The 18,451-nt window shown below is 44.5% G+C and overlaps 3 protein-coding genes across 7 annotated transcripts; 1 reads left to right on the plus strand and 2 right to left on the minus strand.

Moving 5' to 3' along the window:
- Window positions 1–202: 202 nt before the first annotated feature.
- Window positions 203–2,684, minus strand: fn3krp (fructosamine 3 kinase related protein). Of its 2 annotated transcripts, none has more exons than XM_071922882.1 (6): window positions 2,419–2,684; window positions 1,894–2,045; window positions 1,665–1,756; window positions 1,405–1,487; window positions 1,156–1,278; window positions 203–1,045 (listed from the first exon to the last, which is right to left on the minus strand). In XM_071922882.1, exons 1-6 carry the CDS (start codon window positions 2,557–2,559, stop codon window positions 707–709), a joined length of 930 nt encoding a protein of 309 aa, XP_071778983.1. In that variant the 5' UTR covers window positions 2,560–2,684; the 3' UTR covers window positions 203–706. The 2 variants fall into 2 exon arrangements, with proteins under 2 accessions (XP_071778983.1, XP_071778984.1); XM_071922883.1 differs by having other exon boundaries at window positions 2,424–2,520.
- Window positions 2,685–2,881: 197 nt separating this feature from the next.
- On the plus strand, window positions 2,882–5,397 carry arl16 (ADP-ribosylation factor-like 16). The gene is made up of 5 exons (XM_071922895.2): window positions 2,882–2,988; window positions 3,197–3,252; window positions 3,379–3,495; window positions 3,646–3,761; window positions 3,915–5,397. Exons 1-5 carry the CDS (start codon window positions 2,913–2,915, stop codon window positions 4,078–4,080), a joined length of 531 nt encoding a protein of 176 aa, XP_071778996.2. The 5' UTR covers window positions 2,882–2,912; the 3' UTR covers window positions 4,081–5,397.
- A 175-nt stretch (window positions 5,398–5,572) lies between these two features.
- On the minus strand, window positions 5,573–17,099 carry epn3a (epsin 3a). 4 transcript variants are annotated; one of them, XM_078284605.1, is made up of 11 exons: window positions 16,819–17,099; window positions 13,665–14,433; window positions 10,877–10,965; window positions 10,075–10,152; window positions 9,474–9,566; window positions 8,784–8,867; window positions 8,411–8,540; window positions 7,845–8,018; window positions 7,613–7,708; window positions 7,287–7,523; window positions 5,573–6,807 (listed from the first exon to the last, which is right to left on the minus strand). In XM_078284605.1, exons 2-11 carry the CDS (start codon window positions 14,260–14,262, stop codon window positions 6,512–6,514), a joined length of 1,875 nt encoding a protein of 624 aa, XP_078140731.1. In that variant the 5' UTR covers window positions 14,263–14,433; window positions 16,819–17,099; the 3' UTR covers window positions 5,573–6,511. The 4 variants fall into 4 exon arrangements, with proteins under 4 accessions (XP_078140731.1, XP_071778993.2, XP_071778991.2 ...); XM_071922892.2 differs by having other exon boundaries at window positions 7,845–8,015; window positions 10,877–10,995; XM_071922890.2 differs by having other exon boundaries at window positions 10,877–10,995.
- Between the last annotated feature and the right edge of the window lie 1,352 nt (window positions 17,100–18,451).

Below are 18,451 nucleotides of genomic sequence, written 5' to 3' on the forward strand. Positions count from 1 at the left end.
AACCAATCAGGACTGATGACCAGAACTATGGTTTGCAAACACTTGCCTTTAGTAAATAGTAATGGGCACTGTAAATCAGTGCATTCAATAGTGTAGACTGCGATACAGCCTGTTTCTCTACTGTGAATACTATGACTATGACAGCATTCCACAAGTTTTATCTCAGTTAAGCTCCAAATAATCTCTCAAACAGATTGGATCATCATTTGTTTTATTTTTGGATAGGCATTGGTAAGCCAACTAACAATGCAGGGATCCATTGCTACACAGCAACACTTTGCAGGTTGTTTTACGCATGATATCATTTTCAGGCGACCAAAGGCGCAGATAAATTATTCAGTATGCATGTTGACTTTTATCCATAGTTGGTAGGCAACCTACAACCTATTAAACACACTGTTATGGATTTTTTAAAAGTACCAATAGTGAACATGCCCTTGTTCAACCATACAATTTAAGTTAAAAGAAAGATGTGACTTTTGTTTTTCTTGTTTTTGAGAGGGGAAGGGGTTGGAATGACTTCTGTCTGTGTCCATGTTCCTGTTGACTCTGGAATATCTTCATAATATAATAGACATTAGAATAGGTTTAGTCTCTTAAGCAATTAGCAGCAATGACATAGGTCAATTAGTGTCTGTCAACATTTTCATAAGACTTGGCTTGAGTTTAAGACTGTGAAGGTTTTTACAAGCGGGTGAGTGTGCAGTCATTTCACTAGGTCCTTCATAATCCTGAGTGAAGAGCCTCTGTAGCCACCGCCAAAGTGGTTCCAGTGATTCAGATAGTGGAAGAGTTGGTAAAGCTGGTTTCTCTTTGCGAAGCCCGGTGCCTTGGGAATCTTGTCATGGTAAGCAGAGTAAAAAGAGCTGCTGAAGCCGCCAAACATGCCTGCAATGCCCAGCTCAAACTCTGAGTGGCCATAGAAGGAAGCGGGGTCGAAGATGACTGGGCCTTCTGTGCACTCCGCCACGTTGCCTCCCCATAAGTCTCCATGGACCAGAGCAGGGACAACCTCCACATCTGCAAACAACTGAGGGATCTTCAGCTGTAAACAGCAATGATGGAGAAGATAATGTAAGTGGCACTGTCAAGCTATTGATCCATTAATAAAGAGATGCATGTGTTGTTTATACTGAGGGCTGAGGGAGGATGTACCTGTAGCTGGGCCCATAGTTCCCTGGCCTCCCTGTCTCCATGAGACTTCTCCACCATGTTAAGCTGGTGCTGCAGTCTCTGCTGGGAGTAAAATGTCACCCAGTCATCCTGCCACTCATTTTCCTGGGGAGGTAAGGGAAAACAATTACAGGATACAGTAATATTACTAGACTACAGGTATATTTTAGAGGCCACAAGACAGACCAGTTTGGTCTTGTATACAGGGTTCTCTGTGATACCATGTTTTACCTGTGGTAGGTATCCACAGCATGTAGTTACACTGAAGCCAAATTTGTCAACAACAGGCACCTCAGACTGCCCAGCTCCTTTTCCTGTGTACATTCACAGAGGTTATACATCTCAATTAGTCTCACCGGGTTAACATATAAAGTTCCTTGCTGTTCAGTGAAGTGAGTCAATGTGGAAATGACAGGAAAAGGAAAGATTCCTATTGTGTGTTTCCATAGGTCTGCCAGTACTTAAGTGAGGTTATTATTCAGGTGAATTACCCACTGTCTGCTGCTCCTTATTTTGTTTATCCAGCTGTCTCTTGTTGTGAAGATGCAGATCTGCCAATTGCTCTCCAAGGTGCTTTGAGTACCTATACATGAGAAAGGGTTTGAGGATAGGGAAAGAATTTCAGAGAAAAAAAAGAATAAATGTATTCAAATTTACTCTACTTGTCACTCCCCTATCATTGATAGATTGACGATACCATATATGCGAGATGGCTCTTACTTGCTAAGACCTCTCATGTCCAGATGTTCCATCACAAATACAGCTCCTCCTGTGTCAAGCTCAATCACCTTCACAGGCTTGGGGACTTTTACAGTTTCTGTCTTTAAGATGGCATCCAAGCTGGCCAGTTCCCCATCAAACATCCGTTTGGCCTGAATAAAACAAAGCAAGTGGGCTGATTAGCACTACAGTAGCATAGGCGTACACGGTGATTTGCATTTTGTGGAGGTAAAATGTTGTGTAGTATTTGATTTTTCTTTATTTCACAATGTGAGGACAAAGTCCACTGGCAGACAAGCTAAAACGTGGCTTTTGGAGGGTGACTTCTCCCTGTAGTAGTACCATCAAATAATTCGTTTCATCTCTCATTCAGTGATGTGATTTCCCATTAAGACTGAATATTTCAATAAGTCCTTGTAGAGAGTGAATGGGACGATAATTAAGTTAGCATAGATGGTGGATGGAAGTTAACATGAAGGCTAAACGGCAGTACATTAACAGAGAAAACATGATGAAATAAAGAACCTGACTCTTGTGATTTATCTTCACGAACACTCTCCCGGTGTCAGTATCATAACTCTGGCCCTCGCTGATGCATCCACCCCCGGAGTGACCAGTTGACTTTAGCATGGAGGTCCCCAACTCCTTCTTTAACTTCGCTTCCATGGTTGATTTCCAAATCCAAATCCAGAGGAACTGACAGGTATTTTCTGCTGTACTGTGACACCACTCCCACCTCGGTGCTAATGCAGTGCGAAGTTTTGGGGCTGTCTGTGACAGCTCCCGTTATGTGAACGAGGACTCTCGAGGAAGAAGTTGGTATTGTTTTGCTTCCGTTTCATTTGACGAATGCAGCAGTGACCAATTAGAAACAAGATTTGAATGATTGATTTATATTTCGCCCTATCACAACGTCTTAACGCTGTCACGTGAGCGTCGCCATGGTACCAAACGAGGCTACTAGCTCGTTGGCTAATGTCTGCGTACCTCAAAATAAGAGTTTATAATAGCATTTCTGAATGAGCAGCAATGAAATGTGTTTGCTGCTCGGGGCTACCGGTGTTGGAAAAACGATGTTGTTAAAACGCCTACAAAATATCCTTTGTGCGGTCTGCTGACTGTTGAAAACTACAAACATAGTGGTGCAGCTGGAAAAGTGGATGTTGTCTAGGCTAGCTGCTTGTTAACGTTGGCGTCATTTAGCTAACTGTTACGCTAGTAGTGGTTAGTAGATAACGTTAACTAGTAGATAACGTTAACTCTGGCTGCTGTGTGACCATTTTCCTTAACAGGGTGTTTTAACAGCTCACTTCACATGGATCGTCTGAACTGGGAGAACCTCCTGCTACTCTGCCTACAGTGAGTAATAATGACAGGTGGTTGACTGCTGTTTTGTCTTTCACACCAGTAAACGAAGCGTGCGAGGCTGAGTTTTGGTGTGACAGTGCATCTCTCTCACCTTCTAATATCTCTACTCTGCCACAGGTGGGAACCAACCTGACAGACCTGACAGTGAAGAGGAAGAAAGTGACAGTGAGAGAGCTGGGAGGCTGCATGGGCCCCATTTGGCCAAGTTACTTCACTGACTGCTCCTCTGTCATTGTATGTTCTTCATATTCATATATTTCTGGGACACTGGGAGACTGACAGTCAAATATGTTAGGAAGCCTGTTGGAGGGACTGATTTTATTCCATCGTCACTTCTGGAATGGTAGATTGATGGAATGGTTATTGCTTTGTGTTTTTCCGTAGTTCGTGGTGGACTCAGCCAACATCACGCAGATATCCTCCTCCTGTATCCAGCTGCTGTCGGTCCTCTCCGCTGAGCCTCTGCGCACTGCCTCAGTACTTGTTCTCTTCAACAAGAGGTGAAGCATGCACATTGTTCCTCACCTATTACTTACTATAAATACAAAATGTCAGAGTAAAGAGGTTTAACACAAGGCATATTCAATGTCAATTTCTGTCTCTTGGAGAAAGCTGTGAACCACCACCATTTGCTATTTTCCACCCCTTTCCAGGGATGTCCCTTGTACTATGAGTCTGGTAGAGATGAAGTCGCTGTTCAGAATGGATGACATCATTGTATCTGCTACTCAGCCAATCACAACACTGGAACTCAGCGCACGCTCTGGACAGGGACTTAAGGAGGTGCTGAGCTGGCTGGACTCAGTCACAACCAAGTGACCCACCATCCTTTTGTTCTTCATAAAGTGACACTATCACAGGACTTGATGATGTCATCAAGCCTGTTGGCAAGAGATGTCGTCATCCTCGGCACACAAAGACTGTTTTCACACCATTAACAGATAGGAGATTTTTATGTCTTTAAGGTGGGTCAGCTCCTTAATTCAAATCTCATGCTGTTGACAGTGAAAGTGCAGTAATGACAGATGACTTGACAAGAAATACAGTAATGTTTGTTACCATATGAATGTGGTAACTGTTCATAAGGGTGAATGGAGAAGTAGATGTATTTTACTAATCAAAGGAGGATGAAATGATTGTATGGATGGCCTTTTTATCATTTGTTTAATAGACACTTACCACCAGTAACTTTTGATTTATTCTTGTCACTTCTGTTTTTACTTTTATTAATCATTTGTCTCAATGAAACCTACAGGGTTCATTCATTCATTTTCTGCACCTGTTTAATCCTTTTCAGAGTCACAGGGGGCAGAAGGCAGGGAAACACCCCTGGACAGGTCACCAGTCCATCACAGGACTAGCACAGACAGACAGTCACACTCACATTCATACCTATGGGCAGTGTAGAGTCTCCAGTTCACAGGACTTGCATGTTTTTTTGGAATGTGGGAGGAAACCTACTGCTATACTTGTAGCATTTCAGTAAGCACTTGTCTCTATTTGGAATGAGAATTTTGCTTTTTACTAATGATTTAATTCAATATATTAGTTTGAACTCTCCAAATGGATTTGGATAGTTCAATTTAAAATATTACAAGTCAAAAAGATGTAATTTTCATTTCAAATAGAGACTAGTACTTCTCGAAATATTACTAAGTTATATTTAGCAGTGAGAGCTAGAAGTAACTTGTAATTCACCACTGTTTCTAGTCACTTTTTATGACCGACTGGAATAGTTACTAGTTAAAATTCAAATAGAAACCAGTAGTTTGTGTTGATCTCAAATGCAGTGTCAAAGGCTAAAATGAAAATGTTTAATTTGCATAAAAGTGACGAGAATAAATTGAAATGCATGCTAGTAACTATTTAATGAGTTACTAGTGTCTAAGTACTTACTAGTACATTTATAAAATTGAATAGCAAAAGAAATAATAATTGGTAACCATTGGATAATTGCTAGTAGCCCATCTTACTAGAAAGCTACAAAAATGTTCAGTATTAAAATAGAAATCTCATTCATCAATAGTAACTAGAAAACATGTAGGCCTACTTATGCCCCGTTTTTTACTTCTTGTACAGCATGAGGAATAAATGTTCAAACAACCTGTATTGCATTATGATATAATGGTGCAGGGTGCAATATAGAAGTAATGAGTTATGGCCAGCAGGGGGCATAAGGTGCATAATGAATACATTCTGTGTTTTTTTGGTCATATGGAAACTATGAATGTCTCATGGTTAATGGATGTAAGACATAGTGATATCAAGGGAATTGAGAAAATAGAAAACAATAAAATCAACTGAGCGAGTACAAAGTGTTCTAATTTTACCCTTATATTTGATGAGGCTCGGTGGTTCACAAGCAATGAACAACAAAAATCATGATTCATACGTTTTCAAATGTCGCCTTGCTCATAGTGAATTCTGAAGCAATCATGGTCCTTTTAAAATCCTTATGTCATTCAGTTAACCCCAGCAATTCATTCCACTATAATAAAATTAATATATACCCCTTTTTCTCGTCAGTTCTGGTCCAACAGTGGCTCAGTTCCAGTGAACCTTATTGATGCAGTAACCTGTGTTTCCTTAACTGGATAGGTTGGCTGGTAGCTCCTTCCTCTGTCTGTCCCGGAGCCACAGTATGTGTCAGGACCAGTGCAAGCAGTAGTGGGCAGTCTACCCCAGAGCATTGTGGGCTATCAGAGAGACAGGCAGCAGGCATATCTGATGGACAGTCAGCGCTAGATCAAGAGCAATAGTGCTAAGCCAGTCATACAAACAACTGAGTGAGCATGTGACTTGGAAGTTGAGAAGCCGTAACATATACTTGCCCGGGAATTATGGCTAAGTGCAGCAGCATCAAAATATCATCCAACTGTGCTTTTGTGTAGGTTTGTATCTGAAGTCAATTAGCATATAGGTTATGGCCTTAAAGAAGTTTTACATGACACTAATTTTGTCTGATACAAAAGCATTATCTCTTTTTTTATCCCCTGTTTCTGCCTTCATCACAGAGGAGGAAGCAGACAGGTTGTTACAGTGAAGATCAGAGCAGAACCAGCTTGCATCAATCTAAGGGTTACAGTATTATAACCACGATATAAAAAAACAACTAAGAATAGGGTTTTCATTTGACTTCCAGGGGGGCTCCAGTTCAGTCTGAGGTTAGAGTGACATTTCAAGAGCATAACCTAATGGCATCCGTCTTTTTCTAAGATTTATTTTTTTTTTCCTCCAGTTCAATTGGTCCTCATAAGAAAGGGTTCTGACTGTGCTGTTCAGCCTGTGATCCCAGAGTGCTGGCTGAGGAGAGGGGCAGCAGGGGCTGCGGGAGGTTCCCCAGCATGTCCACACTGGCCTGGGTGGGCTGAGTCAGGGAGGAGGGGAGGCTGGCGGGCTGGTGGCTCATAGGCAGGGGCAAGGAGGCACTGTATGGAAGAGAGGTGGCAGGGGGAACTGGAGAGCTGGAGCTGGAGGACATCTGATTCAGAGTTAGTCTGGGCTGATCGGTTTGGAATGGATTGGTGGGTGAAGGAGCGCTCAGACCTAGGCAGAGAGAGAGAGAGAAAAAGACGTGAGAGATCACAAGGTCTGCTTCAAACAATTAAACACTTGTTTGGGATTTATCATATCTCAGACATTTGAGAAAGTTACTGAGAAAGTGACTTTAAGATGTTGCGGATCACTTCTAAAACACGAACATTGCCGAATATTACATCTTTGGCCACTTAAACCCTCATGAGCCTGGGCAAGGGCCTTCTGGTCATTCCTAAATCTAGCGTTATGGCCTTCCTTGTCAGCGCTCAGGATGGCAGTATGAGTTTTGCCTTTTAAATCACTTCTTAAGACCTATTTCTACAGATATCCTTTTATGCAATCATGTTTCTCTTTCTACTATTGTTTCTTTGTTTTTGCTGCCAGCCTCTCCTTTTCTTGTGTAGCCTTGTTTCTATGTTTGGCGTCAATGTGAGGCACTTTGTAAACTTTGACAAGTGTTATACAAATAAAATCCAATGCATAAATACCTGATAGAAAGGGGTTCTTGTTCTTCGCTGGGGGGTTTGCCGGGATCAAGCTGTCCAGGTTAACCAAGGAGGCTCCTGTGGGGCCCAGGAAGGCCTCAGGGGTCTGACATGTACGAGGGCTGGGGTCGGCCAGGCTTTCCCCCAGACGGGACAGGTCAAAGAGCTCCGGACTGCCCTCACCTCGCCCATTCACATTCACCTGACCTCCATCCATGGCCTCATCAAACAGATCCCCATCTACCAGGGGGAAGGAGAGAGAAAACAAGGTCAAGGGATCTGGGAAACATGGAACCGCACTGAGAAGAGTAAAAGAAAGTATGTTTCACCTGAGGGGCTCCCGGCTCGCGGAGAAGGTGCCTTGACAGCGCCCAAAGGTGCTGTTCTTTCTGCTGGGGCAGAGAATGGATCTACCCCTGGGGGAGCTGTAACAGCATACCAAGATACAATCCAGTTTCATTATTGTGAAACATTTCTAATGTGTTATGTGGCTTCTATTATCTACGCAAACCCCTAATTTGTCTTGTCAGTTGAGCTGTAGGAGTGCATGCATGCAGACACCTGTGTGAGCGGGGGAGCCCCATGCTTGACCTGTGGAGCTGAGGTTGGGGACATTGTTCTGCGGGGCGTCCCAGGGGTCAGCCGGGGACTGTCTTCTCTCCCAAGATGGGGCAGGGCTGCTGGAGGTTGGCGGTGCCATCCAGGGAGACTCTACTCTCGGGATGTTGGAGCCTTCTTCAATAACAGAGGTGAATTAGACTGAGAGGCTTCTATTCTACTGCTGTGAGTTTTCCATATCACGCAATGAGTGCCATGTATATTGTGTACATAGATACATGAGTCACTTTGCGCACATTTACAGCACACTTTGTGCAGTTTCACAGTACACGTGGGTATGGATGTGTGTGTGTGTGTGTGTGTGTGTGTGTGTGTTTGCTTGTGTGTGAATGAATAACCAACACAGGAAAACTGTATACTGTGCAATCAATTCATACAGTGTACTGACAAACGAGTTGTGTTCACAGACACATCTGTAGAGAGGGCTGTATTTTACAGTCATTTATGACTCAGTGCTTTAAGAGTGAAGTCACTGTTTTGTAGACATGGTTAGCTAACTCATGGCTCACCCAGTGAGTCCCAGGGGTCAGTGCCGGCCAGGCGAGCAGCAGCCTGGGGCTGGACGCCACCCCAGCGGCTGTCACTAGGGGGCAGCTCTGAAGGGACTGCAAAAACATCTACCAGGTCCATGAAGGCACTCTGACCACAGAAACAAGAGACAATTTCAGTTGATGAACACATACATATATATAGCTTCTGCTCTGTATTATTGTTGGTTTGCTACTCAGTTATGACTGCATATTAGACTATGATTAAATATTAATTTTATAAGAAACAGGTTTGTAATCGTCCCATCATGATAAATGAGGACACACTTGAGGAAAAATCACAGGCACTTCAAAAGTAAACTGACAGAAAGGGAATGGTGTCAATATTTCATACCCCGCCTTTAGAATCCATGTCTCGTTTGCTCTCCTCGAGAGCTTTCTGGAGCAATGACTCGTCTCCCTGGCGACTGCGTTGCTCCTGTCAACAGAAACAGACACATGGACGCCAGTGGGCATGACAGAGCTTTGGGCAAAACTCACATATGGTCATACACATACTATATTTATGACTCAGGGACAGCGCAGTCACAAAAGCCGGATTGCATGGTCACACGCAACATATGACCAAGAGATGAATGTGCGCAAAGGGCAGGGACCAGAGATTTCTCTGGCCAAAGAGGGGACAGAGCAGTCAAGCACTCGGGTCACTTACTGAGCAGCTCTATTGTGCTATATTGGCAGAGTGAGAGAGAAAAAAGAGGGAGGGGAGAGGAGAGAGACAGAGTGAGACAGGAAGAGAGAGGTGGAGTAAAATGGTTGCCAGAGATAATAATGAAACGGAGTGATACAGGGACAGGCCTTAAAAATAAGTGCAACAAAAAAAGCAGAGGGGTGTTGCAGAGAGTTGGAAAAATTAAAAGGAGGAGACAGTCAGCCAGAGAAGTAATTAAAAAGAAATGGAGGAAAGCATTGAGGAGGATTGCCTACTAGAATAAAGGACCAAAGAGGTTAGACTGCAGCAGGACCCAAAAAGGAGAGTGATTGCTCTCCCTTTGCCCTGCCAGTGACCCCCAGGGGGCACTACCTGCTGGTGCTCCTCCTTGCTCAGGCTCAGGGCCATCTGAAGCTGGCTTTCCTCATCCATATCCGGTGCGACAGGCGGACGGTGGACGACTGGCTGTGAGGGTGTCAATCAGTGAAGGGAATTGCAATTAGTCAACAGTTAACAAACAAAGTAAAAAATCTGCTTCGGTATTCTCACAATACATTGCATGCAAGCCAGTCTACAGGTTTCCCAATTAGAGTAAAGGGGACAATCCCTTTGCCCTTCCCTGACAGAGAGTTTGGCCAACACACCAGAGGAGGTCAGAGTGTCTGAGGTTTGTATCTCAAACTACTGGTCTAAGAGAGAGATAGAGAGCTACTGGTTAGTGGAACAGAAGGATGCAGCCTCATCCAATTAGTCTCTAATCGTTGGAGAATGTTACATGCCACTTTGCTGTTCAGGGGTGAGGGAGGCCATAGACCAAATCTGGAGAGGAGAGAAAGTGAGTAGTACATGCAGTGGTTTTTCTGACGGACACAACGACTGAGGTTGGTTTTAGTGTAGAGTAACAGGAGAGGTACTGTACTATAGGGTAGAGGATGCAAGGCAAGGGTTATCCCTGGCCCCAGCATCTTTGTACCTTCTGGGCCTCCTCCTTGCTGAGACTCATAGCGATCTGGAGCTGGGTCTGTTCATCAATATCCACCGGGGGAGGCGGCTAGGGTCAAGTGGGAGGAGTTAGGAGGAGGACTAACCAATAGAAATTGAAGCTTCAAAAGGTAAAAGAATCCTAGACTTAAACGTCTGATTAGCTGAAGTGACACATTAGGAAACACACTGATTTGAAGTGATTCAAACGAGAGGAGTATCACAGAGATCAAAGCTATGGTTCTCAATTTCATAGTCAAAATCACAACTGGTTTGCTTTGATTACAGAACTGGAAAGTGCTATGCATAATATTCCCATAGTACCCAAGCAGAAATCACAGAGGGCAGTGGTTGCCCTTGCCATGGAGATCAGGGCTGGCAGTGTCTGGGCTGCTAAGGAATGGATCAATGCACACATCCTGTCTGGCTTCTCACTCATTCAGCAGCCAGCTCACTCTTCAGCATCGCTCTCACCGATTGGTCAAAAGGCCATTATTGACCGCATCACGGACAGAGTTGATGATATCGCTTTCTGTTAAGGGTTCTGGGAAATGGAGGCCTCTTAGAGGAGAGGGGTGAGAGCGATGCCTCACCTCCATAGGGGATACTGTCTGAGCATGTGAATGTTCACAGTGTTACTACTCTGTATGTTGTCAGCAGCAGGACTAAGGAGCCTGTTTCTGTCAGGCTCATGTGCCGTAAGGACGAGAGGTTTGTGCTCAGTGCAAGGTCAGAGTGTGTGTGTGTGTGTGTGTGTGTCTGTGTGTGTGCGTGTGTGTCACAGCAAGAGGTACCTTTTCACTTTCCTCTCGGCTCATAGCCAGGGCCAGCTGCAGCTGCAGCTCCTCTTCTCCGCTGGTCTGGGGCCGAGCCTGCTCCAGGTCTGGAGCAAGGCGAGGGGAGGAAGAGGAGGCTTAGGGGCAGAGGAAGAGGAATGGGGAGCGGGCGTTCAAGGAGGTAGAGAGCAGAAGGGTGTTGAGAGAAACATTGACAGATGGAAATAGAGGGGGGAGGAGATGGAAAACAAAGAAAAAAACACTTTAGTCTGGTTTTTAAGATCAGGAAAGAGCTGGCACTGGTTTTGCATGTTAATTCTTTGCTCCATTGGCTGTTGTTTCGGGGCCTTTGCTGGCATTGCTTGCCACGGTCTGTCTAACTCTGCCTGCACTGGAAACAATGGTGTGCCTGTGTGCAGAGCTGGAGTGGTGGAAGGGGAGAGGCAAGGGGGGGGTGGAGTGGGGCCCACCTTATTACCCCGAATCCTCTGGGTGGGTTCCAGGACTCAGGTCCAGCTTGGGGGGGAGGGGATGGGGAGGGTGACTGGCAATATACCAGTCTGGGTGCCAGGCTGTGGGTCAGGGCTAATGGGGCTAAAAGAGGGTAGCAGGCCACATGATGGCACAGTCAGGTCTCAGCACTCAATCACTTCCAGTGCGCTGCCCCTCAATGTCCCCCGCCTGGGCTGGAATGCTGGCTGGCAATTAGCTGCTGCCAACCTCCTGACCCCCACCCACACCATCCATCAGCATCACATCCAACCCTCAACCATGGGCTGGCATCCTGGAATCTCCAAGAGACCACCACAGCACTGTCCCCCCTGCCTGTCTTTAAAATCACCCAAAACAGAGTGAGAAACTGTGCACTAATGTGCAGTGTTGCAAAAAATGAAATTATTGCATTTATACAGGCCAGCGCACATGCGGGCACCGAGGCATTGGCCTGTACACAGATACACACACATTGCACACACATAGACACACTCACACACACAAAGTTTCAAGTATAAACACCTACAGTACACTTCTGAAGAACTCAATGCCAAATACTGAGGTACAGACATTTCTGTAGTCTGGGCCTTTTTGTAAACCTGCAAATCTGGATTAAGACAAAATGATTATAATTACAAGATATAAAAAGCTGTAAAAACATAATAGTTATCCAGCATAAAAGGTAACCTCTGTCTGATAAAATGAGGCTTCAAAGTTAGCATTTTTTGTAGTGTTTTCAGGTGTATTTATTTTTCCGGTGTATTGGAGACTGGCTTCTCTTGTAGCGACTGCTAAGACTGAACCACAGAACCAGAGCTTGGAGGGGGTAACCGGCCACATGTTGGCATTGGCACACGTTCTGGCCCAAAAAAGTATGTAAGGAACTTGTATCAAATGGAAAATGTACTGGAGAAAAACAGCAACTGAGTGCAGGAATTTGAAAGGATTAGTGGTGAAAGACAGTCAGATATCATCTGTGGGCAACATGAAAACTGGGGGAAACTCAAGCAGGCCACAGACACAAAAGTATAGCATGAGTAACATAGTTACTGATGCTTTCCTAAAACCGCAGCTCTACTACTGACTACCACTCTTTAATAAACACAACACATACCACATGCCCCACGCCGACCACACAAATGGCAAAGTATATGGTACACACCAGTTACACCACATTTACAAATGATTCCTACAGCTGCCAGCTACTCTTTTCTACAGTGTGCTTTCAAGTCCTTGCTGTTATCAGATCATACTAGTTCATAGCCTAATGACATTCAATACCCTAACCCCCAGACACTCACAGGGGGGACGGAGGTCTCATATTATCTGTCCTTCTAACCAACACCGCTGCAGCAGCATAATAGATAGTTCCACCAACAAATAAACATGGTAACCAGTTGTGGTTTCACGTGAGCTTTGACAAGCAGAAACAGGGCCTCCCCTCCTTTGTCATTCCAGTTTAGCTGACGTGACTGTGAGCAGGGGAATGAAAGGAATGCAGATGTCCCACCGTCATGGGGAGAGCAGAACTGAAACTAACAAACACTTTCTGTGAAAAACCTGGAGGACAATAAGAAGGAGCAATTCACTGGGACTTTATCGAGGCCCTAACGGCCAGCTGCTGGCATGACAATAGCACCTGCCTCAATGGGAGCCCGGGGCTGATAAATGCTGCTTTTTGTTGCTGGCTGTATCTCAAAACACAGAATACTGGGCAGGGAGTAGACTAGCACTGACAAGCTCTTCTTAAATCTACCCTTTCCCCCCTTTTCTGATGTCAAATGAAAATTCTACGATAAGAAAATTGAGTTGTTAAGGCGCACATATCTGTCATCTGCAGATGCATCTCCTGTGCCACAGTCACAAGATTAGGAGGAAATTCCTACTTGTATAATCTCTTCAGAAATCCCCAGCCAAGGCCCTGTAAGGAAGCTGAGGTAAATCAAATATGTTGCACAGTGTATACAGCTGTAGATAGATGGATACAACTTTAAAGGATGTGGTAAAAAAAAAATCCAAGATTCTGTCTCTGGCATCAAAGAAATCCTCAAATACATAAAAGCACATTTGAATGCATCTGATAAAGTCAGTCATCACTGCATTCCTCACAAATGACAGGCCACATGCCAAAGGAAATATCTTGGTTTCACTCAGCTAGGTCTGTAATACTCTGAAACACCGAAGTAATGTTACACTTGGTGCAGTATGTCCGCCAATGGGCGAGTGAGTTTGTGTTTCTATCAACAAGCATATATACAACTACGGCGCAGTGTATACATGTGTTGAATGTTCCCAGTTAGGCGTTTCTACTCACAGTGGAAGGAGGACGGAGACCCTCTGGACCTGCTGAACTCATCCCCATAGAGAGCTGCCATGCTGGGCTGGCTGGTGCGGCGGCCTGGGTATGGAGGCGGCATGGATCCAGAGCCTAAGCCAGCGGCAGCCCCCGCCATGCGCTCCTTGGTCTTCAGTGCCTGGGTCCTCTCCTGCTTCAGCTTCTCCTCGTCCCTTACCAGAGCGACCAGCTGCTTGGCCTTCTCCCGCACGTTGACGCCTTGGTCGCGGCCGTCCCGATCTGTGTACTGGAAGTCCCTCAGGGTCTGGATGGTGTAAATGTTCTCCCGGCACTGCTGGGCCACGCGCTCTGAGCCCGTTTTGATCAGGTAGTCCAGCAGGGTCAGTGCCTTATAAACGTGGCGCCAGTTCTTACCGTGGTCATTGAGCCGCTTCCAGATCATACCCATAACCTCGGTGAAGGCCACTACATTGAAGGTCAGGTCGGCGATCTCGGACATGAGCGAGCTGGGCGGACCCCAGGGGTCGTTGGAGGTGGCCTCCCGTACCTTGATCTCGGCCTCCGAGTAGTTGTTGACCATGTTCTTCATCTGGCGGCGAAGTGATGAGGTCTGCATGGTGACAGTAGTGTTTCACACAGGGGGAGAAAAGATGTTCTAACAGCAGGCCAGCCCACTGTATTGTCTTAGATAGGGGAAGCGAGTGGCTTGGTACAGATCAGTTCAGCGGAGGAATATAATGAAGTCGTCCTCCTCTTGACAACTTCAGTGACGTCCACAAGTATGTTCCTGAAAGGAAGGCAGCAGTTAGATGTATAGAGAGATAACTAACTACAGTAACTAAGAGAACTCAGTTACCCTGACAAACAAACACTCCAGGGTAAGTGTGCGATAGTAAAACATGTCTGGTGGCTACAGCTGAACTCTCACTCTTCCTTACATTCAGGAGTTGTGTGTGGAGGGAGCGAGGACCAACTCGGCACCTCTCAGTGATGTGAAACACAACACCTGGGCTCAGTTTTCCCTGAGACAACTTGACGGTGACACTATGAGATCTGTAGGAGCTGTGTACAGTGCATTTTGCCTAAGCAAACAATCCCCAGCCAGTTTGGGACTACAACCCAACTTGCCAGAAATCTGTCAGTTTTTTCCTTTGAGTGTTATCACAAAAGGGGACGGGCTCCAACTCCTCTGTTTTTCTGACCTGATTGCATCACCACAGCAGAAGTAAGGCCTCAAAGCATTTGGAGACTAACAAAACTCCAGCTGACAAAGCAGCTGAACTCTTACACAGATGCACATACACTAATGCATTATGATACTGGCAACTTTTATTTCAATAATTCAAGACAATTTCTCCATGTTCCCATTTATTCTAAAGTAGAGAGTACACATATCTATGAGTTTTCTCTGGACATTGAACTGCTTTGTGTTACCTAGCCAGGGCAGCAAGTCAGTGGCACCGGTAACTTTCCACTCCCAACGCTGTCTTCCCTATTTAACAAATCGTTTAGATGCATGAACATGTAGGATCAATGCCCTCACTCTGGAGTAAGTGCTGTGTCATGAGTTAGCATTTCCAAAATGGTCAAAAAGCGGCATGAGATGGGAGTCTGGTTGCTTTTAAATGCTTTGCTATTGATCCCTTGAGTCACTGAAATATAGAATTATTGTTACAGAATTCTAGAACACTAGAATTAGTGTTACATTGGGTGTAAAAATAGCATATCATGTTGAGAGGTTTACACCCAATGTAACCAATATTATTTGTATATAAAAAAAGATGATGCTATCATTTAATACAGCAGCACTGATAGTGTAATAAAGTAAGTAATATACCTCGGTTTTTAACTTTTAAAAACCCAACACACTATGGGCATGTCATGCTATAAATAAAGAGTGACCACACTGAGTTGGCCTACTGTATCTCTTATGGCATACTGTGATGTAAGAGGTATGCAAATAGACTGTTAAGTGGCAGTAACAGACAAAGTGTTTTGTGGCTCAGCTGACCACAGGCTAAATCTCAAGTGGTGACCCATACAGGCCCAGTTCAGCATTCACTCCCTCTATCTCCTGCTGGCACTCCTACGACACGGGCAGATTCCTGGGATTCTCCGACTGGAGACTATGCAGGAAACATCTAGAAACTTAGTTAAAATGTGCCCTTGCAACTAACTACGTGAGCGAGAGCTGGGAGAGAAAGTGGATAAGGGAGTTTAATGTTGCTAATGACGGAGAGAGGTGCCATAACAGGAAGATGGGAGAGTGGCTACCAAATTCTGCCTCGGGACAGATTTCTAATAATCCTTTCTAATTCCATTACTGTTGCACTCACACTCATACATAATTAAGTGTGAGGATAGAGCTACACAGTTTTGTGACATATCTGGCATCTTGACTTGGACTATCAAGTCAGTATCACATAAGTCACAGACTGACAGTGAAGAGGTGAGAGATAATGGACAGCACACACACACACACACACACACACACACACACACACATTATCTCTCTCTCTCTCTCTCTCTCTCTCCTAAGGAAAAAAAAACAATGTTCTCATTAAGTTTGAGTGGGAGCCATGACCTTGACATGATGACATATTAGACTGACTCCTGAAAGCAGCTCGCTATCTACTTTAGAGGATTAAAGTCATTTGTCAAACACATCCTCTTGTTCAGATATCCAGATGTGTGTAATGTGGAGGGACTTCCAAGTGAGCAGACAATTTACTAACACTTACGTGTGTGTACACAGTAAGCAAAGTGAAACTGGTGTCCCAGGGTGGGCCTACAGGCTTGCCTAGGTACGGTTTTTATGATCTCACTCTCCCTCACACACACACACACACACACACACACACGCACACACACACACACACACATCCGCAGATATTAAGGGCGTGGGCTAAATACTGAATCACTGAATGAAAGTACTTTGATACCTTGATCCAACTTATTTCTCTGATATGTCATTTTTGTCCCAAACTAGGACGAAGCGGGTCATTATCATGCACATTGCGTCAAATGGGACGATCGGGTAGGGTGAACTATGTGACCATGACTCAGCTCTGTTATCAAGTTTTAAAGTTGAAACCTCGCCACGATCCAGTAAAACGAGCGAAACCCTAAATCGCACGCCCAGATTCACTGATTTCACTTTCTGCCCCCTTACCTTTATGTCATTGCGCGTCAATAGGGTCCCAACTTGGGGAGTCTTTGGGCAGAAGAAGAAACGCCTCCCCCTCTCGACATATCCCGTGGCTTTCGGATGGAAAAACTAGTGTAGAAAAAGATATTCAAACCACACAGGAAAGCGTCCGCCGAAAACTGTATGTATTTCAGATGTTTCCAAAATGAATGCGCGGCGGCGTCTTTTTTGTTATCAAACTTAGTTGTGTGTGTATATCTGAAAACATTAGCCAGGCGCTGGGCTTGCAGATGGCACAGCCCCCTAAAAACACACACAGTGAAAATGGATGGAAAGGGAGAGACAGAGGGAGCGAGGGAGGGAGGGAGAGACGGAGAGGAGGGAGGGCTGCTCGGTGCATGCAGAGTCAGACTTAACCCCTTCACTGCTGGTGGGAAAGCATCTGTGCTGACTGGAGCAGGTGATGAGGGCACTCAACAATCACTCACACACACACACATACGCACACACACACACAAACACCTCCATCACTTACTCACAAAATATACTGAACAAAAATGCAATTATATGGGATATTATATTTTAGCTCATGAGACATGGGACCAAAACTTTACATGTTGCATTTATATTTTTGTTCAGCATAAAATGTTATTTGGTGTTGGTGGAGCCACATTGTTCGTGCTACATTTCATGGAAACAATTTGGGATAAATCTACTAATTCTATACTATCAACCTTATTATGTTCACATCCAAAAGAACAACAGTAATCCTGTATTCAATTTTAGAAGGGCACTATGCAAATATCACTATAAACAATAGAATATCTATATAAAAATACCTACAAAAACTATACATAATCCTATAGGAGTATAGTTTACCCATGGGATATAAAAAAATACTATGAAGTACAAAAAGGTCACAATAAACTCACTGAGTAGCTTACCACAGACACACTATAATTCCCTATAGGGATGTTCTAGGAATATTACAGTGGTTCTGAACAGGCCATGTTGATAATAACTGCAGCTAATAGAGTGAGACAAGATAGTGATGTAGCCCACGGCAGAGCTTGTCATCCCAGAGGGATTCCACAAAGCACCACATTTCCTCTTCAGCATGCTTCATCATTCAGTCTCTGCTATGCCTTGCTCTTTACTTATTCATTACCACTAATGGAATGTTGTCTGATGTCACATCCTTATGCATTATGCAAGACCTAAATCTTTTTAGGTCTTACCTGGGGTTGGATTCAATCAAGTGTATTTTGCTCAAAGTAGCCTAATCTCAAGCCAACTACACATGTGGGGAGGGTATAGTAGGCAGGCGAGTGATACATTTGATCTTTTTGACAATATCGAAGAGTCATATCATGAGTGAAAAAGCATGCATTCCCCAGCTCAAAGAGACTCAGCCTAAGAGAGCAGTGGATCTCGTGGCTGGCCTGGTTGAGTGAGCAGGATATTCAGGAAATACCAGCTCCACCTTGAAGCAACAAAGGCATGTCTCCTGGAGTCAACAATAGAGCAAGCAAAGTGTAAAGAAACCACAGAAAATCAACAGGCGAATGTGAAACAAGGGACGCGAGTCTTAAAAAATATCTCTCCAAAAACTCATGCATAGTTTAAACAAGTTTGTAATGTGTTTTCCTGTCTGTGG

Source organism: Centroberyx gerrardi, chromosome 7 (genome assembly GCF_048128805.1).
Source record: "Centroberyx gerrardi isolate f3 chromosome 7, fCenGer3.hap1.cur.20231027, whole genome shotgun sequence".
Taxonomy (NCBI): domain Eukaryota; kingdom Metazoa; phylum Chordata; class Actinopteri; order Beryciformes; family Berycidae; genus Centroberyx; species Centroberyx gerrardi.